Source organism: Cryptomeria japonica, chromosome 3 (genome assembly GCF_030272615.1).
Source record: "Cryptomeria japonica chromosome 3, Sugi_1.0, whole genome shotgun sequence".
In the NCBI taxonomy this organism is placed as follows: domain Eukaryota; kingdom Viridiplantae; phylum Streptophyta; class Pinopsida; order Cupressales; family Cupressaceae; genus Cryptomeria; species Cryptomeria japonica.
This window is the reverse complement of record NC_081407.1, coordinates 454,126,401-454,130,228: the sequence shown is the minus strand read 5'-3', so window position 1 is coordinate 454,130,228 and position 3,828 is coordinate 454,126,401. Positions and strand designations below refer to the sequence as shown.

The following is a 3,828-nucleotide window of genomic DNA, read 5'->3' as shown; positions in this document are numbered from 1 at the left end:
ATACTTACATCAATTCTCTCCCAATATTATTAATGCTCTCACCATATTTAAACACTAAAAACTTTTAATTATAAAGTAAGATTTATTTTTCCATACCAAACTATTTATAAAAACAAAATATTAAGTCAAAAAAGTTCAGACACAAAATTCAAAATATTACTACAATACAAATTAAAAAACAATAGAAGCATGGAGGAATAAAAATAAAAAGAACCTCAACATCAAATTCCTTACGTACATGAATTGTTTTGCAATGTAGGAATTTCCTTTTAAAATGAAATGCCAATTGTTTTATAATGTAGGAATTTCTTTTATACAATGAAATGCCCTCACAAGACTGATAGTGATAAAAATGCAGTCATTTTCCAGGTCATCATGTTTAAGAATAATGAAAAAACAGAGCATCTTTAGTATGGAGTTTTCCAGTCAGGCTGAGCTAAAGACTTTGTTTTTTACTTTGTAGTTTCAAAGTAAGCTCTCAGCTCTCACAGACCGACAAACCTTTTTCTGCTTTCCATAACAATCACACTTTGAGTGTAACCACTGAAAGAATTTTGGTTGTATCGCTGTGTTTCTCACCTGTACTCAAAGAATATGGAAAAGATGAGATAGCTTGGTTGGGGAGCTTGGTCGGATTCCCAATTCCCAAATCCATTCTCATATTCATTAATACCCATAAAACTGAATCCGACCCAAGCTCTCCAACCAAGCTATCTTCAAACATTATAAATTGCCTGGTTTGGATTTCCATCCATCAATTCATCACTGCATATCGTACAAGTTTCAGAGATTTTTTTGCCCACAAGATTTGGAAATGGCAATGAGCAAAGGTGGTTTGAGTTTTGTTTTGGCTTTGCTTGGCCTGATATGGGGAAGTGCTGGGCTTCGTACTTCTGGAGTTTTTGATGATGATTTCTATGTGACATGGGCACCTGATCATGTCAGAAGGCTCAATGGCGGCCGCACTGTCCAGATTTCTCTTGACAGGCGCTCAGGTAAGACAATTCATATCATTCAGATTTGTGGGTTTTTGCAGAGATGAGTTCTTCAGTGGTTGATTGGTATTTGGGTTTGGATTTTCAGGCGCTGGCTTTGCTTCCAAGCAAGCGTATCTGTTTGGCAAGTTCGAAGTGAGGATAAAGCTTCCACCGGGAAATTCAGCCGGAACAGTTGTAGCCTACTATGTAATGATCCCTCCACTGAATTGCAATTCTCTTCTTGTTCCTCAAAATGTGTTAAAAGGATCTGGCTTTTGGTTTTTAAGATCGATTGGTCTTGTGGATGTCGTTAGAATTCTTGAATTTCATTTCTTCTTAAAAATGTGTTAAGGGTGTGGCTCTTGGTTCTTTAGATTGTTTGGTCTTGTGTACTTTATTAGAATTCTTGAATTTCATTTCAGTTTGAAATATGTGTTCAAGGTGAGGCTGTTATTCTTTAGATTGTTTAGTCTTGTTGTCATTAGAATTCTTGAATTTCATTCAGCTTGAAGATGTGTTAAAGGTGAGGCTCTTGGTTCTTTAGATTGTTTGGTCTTGTGTACGTCATTAGAATTATGGAATTTCATTTCTTCTTGGAAATGTGTTAGGTTTTGTCTCGTGGTTTTTTAGATTGGAATTCTTGAATTTCATTTCTTTTTGAAAATGTGTTAAGGGTGCAGCTCTTGGTTCTTTAGATTGTTTGGTCTCGTTGACGTCATTAGAATTCTTGGATTTTATTTTTTCTTGATAATGTGGTAAGGGCACAACTCTTGGTTCTTTAGATTGTTTGGTCTTGTGTACGTCATTAGAATTCTTGAAGTTCATTTCTTCTTGAAAATGTGTTAAGAGTGTGACTCTTGGTCTTTTAGATTGTTTGGCCTTGTGCACACCATTAGAATTCTTGAATTTCATTTCTTTTTGAAAATATGTTTAGGTTGTGGCTCTTGTTTCATTTGATTGTATAATCTTGTGTATATCATCAGAAGTCTTGAATTTCATTTCTTTTTGAAAATGTGCTAAAGATGCAACTTTTGATTCTTTAGATTGTTTGGTCTAGTGAATGTTATTAAAAAAAATCATTTTTGTTTGTTGTGCAGTTGTATTCCAATCAGCCTAACCGAGATGAGATAGACATTGAATTTCTGGGGAACGTGGTGGGCAAAAAATACATCATGCAAACAAATATTTTCTCTGATGGCTATGGCAATAGGGAGCAAAGGATTGGCCTTTGGTTCGACCCCACTGCTCAATTCCATACCTACACCGTGTTTTGGAACCGATACCATATTTTGTGAGTACATTGAACTATTATAACTTCAATAGTTGGCATGAGTGTTTTTTCGTCTATGTAGATTAGATAAGATTGGTTTGACTAATGATTAGTAAGGAGTTTCTAAAGGGGTCCCAACTCTTTTACAAAAATATGGGCAAACAAAAACTAGTTAAACGGTAAAGTCACAAAAAGGAATTGCACAAATATCATAACTAAATCTAGCAAACATATATCCTAAATTTGGACAAGGGACATAGAAACTTGTTTTGGAAGACCTTTATTCTTTTTTCAACCCAGTGTACACGATTAGATAAGATTGTGTTTTTTGGATTCTTATGTGTTTGTTTTTCAATCTCTCTTTCAGATCACACTTTGTGATCCATCATCATTCTCTGGTGGTTCTAGATGTCGATTAGAAAAAAAACATAGATGAATCTACAAGCAATCGTAGATTGTGATGAATCATGAATGTAATCCGAAATATCGATTGAAAACACAGACGAATCCATTATAACTTATTAATTGAAATGAATTCAATGCAACGCTAATGCTAACGATGGCTTTGTAATGGGTGCAGATTTTTTGTGGATGGAGTCCTAATCAGAGCACACAAGAACAATGCAGTATTGGGCATAGCATACCCACGAAGGCAACCCATGTCTTTGTATGCAAGCATCTGGAATGGGGAGGATTGGGCAACAAACGGAGGGAAAACTAAGATCACTTGGAGGAACAATGACCCATTTGTGGCTGGTTTTACAGAGTTGTACATTGATGGATGTGTGTGGAATGGCAACCCCAGGTTTTGCAAAGGTGGGAGCACAAACAATTGGTGGAATGAGAGAAAGTATGCTTTCCTGAGTTCCAGGGACAGCGCGATGCTCAGGTGGACCAGAAGCCATTTCCTCATCTATGACTACTGCAACGACAAGACCAGAGGGATTCCCACTGAATGTTTCCACAAGATCTAGCTTTTTCTCTCTCAATACCTTAGTCTCACTGGGTGTGGAAACTTTGTTTCATTCAAGCCATTTAGTACAATTGAGAAAGCTTGATTTTTTATTCGCTTAGTATACATATGCCTATCTTTATTTCCATTGGCATTGTTGGAGATGCTTCGTTTTCAATAAAGAAGAGTGCACCACCTTTTACTTATTCATTATGAATGTTGTCAAAAGTAATTATTATTTATTGTGTATGGTGTTTTTAGTGTTTTTTATCTAGCAAAACTTGTCACATTTCTTCTCCACATTGTGTGAGATGTTTCATTTTTAATTAAAAAGAACACACCATTTTATCCTTACTCATTATGTATAGCATTTGTGTTGGAAAGTTATCAAAAGTTATTATTATTGTTCATTGTGTGTGGCTTTTGTTGTGCTTTAGACCTAGTAAAACTTATCACATGTATCTTGATAAGATTGTCAATATATATTTCTTAAATGCAATTGATGAACTATCACAAGTGTATATTAAATTCGATTAACATATAATCATTGATTTTAGATTTTTTAGGTATTCAAGATTATACTTGATATATATATAATTTTTTTTTATGGATAAGTATCAACATTTTAT

General features: G+C 34.8%; 1 protein-coding gene across 1 annotated transcript; it reads left to right on the top strand.

Annotated features, from left to right (window-relative positions):
- Window positions 1–648: 648 nt before the first annotated feature.
- On the top strand, window positions 649–3,412 carry LOC131065964 (probable xyloglucan endotransglucosylase/hydrolase protein 10). Its single transcript, XM_058000882.2, has 4 exons — window positions 649–995; window positions 1,084–1,184; window positions 2,075–2,268; window positions 2,828–3,412. The coding sequence occupies exons 1-4, from the start codon at window positions 815–817 to the stop codon at window positions 3,219–3,221; spliced, it is 870 nt and encodes a 289-aa protein (XP_057856865.2). The 5' UTR covers window positions 649–814; the 3' UTR covers window positions 3,222–3,412.
- The last annotated feature ends 416 nt before the right edge of the window (window positions 3,413–3,828 follow it).

Excerpts from the sequence above, each read along its gene's own strand:
- LOC131065964 (XM_058000882.2), top strand. The coding sequence starts at position 815 with ATGGCAATGAGCAAAGGTGGTTTGAGTTTTGTTTTGGCTTTGCTTGGC. Across the intron at positions 1,185-2,074 it reads GAACAGTTGTAGCCTACTAT|TTGTATTCCAATCAGCCTAA; the intron begins GTAATGATCCCT and ends TTTGTTGTGCAG. Across the intron at positions 2,269-2,827 it reads TGGAACCGATACCATATTTT|ATTTTTTGTGGATGGAGTCC; the intron begins GTGAGTACATTG and ends TAATGGGTGCAG.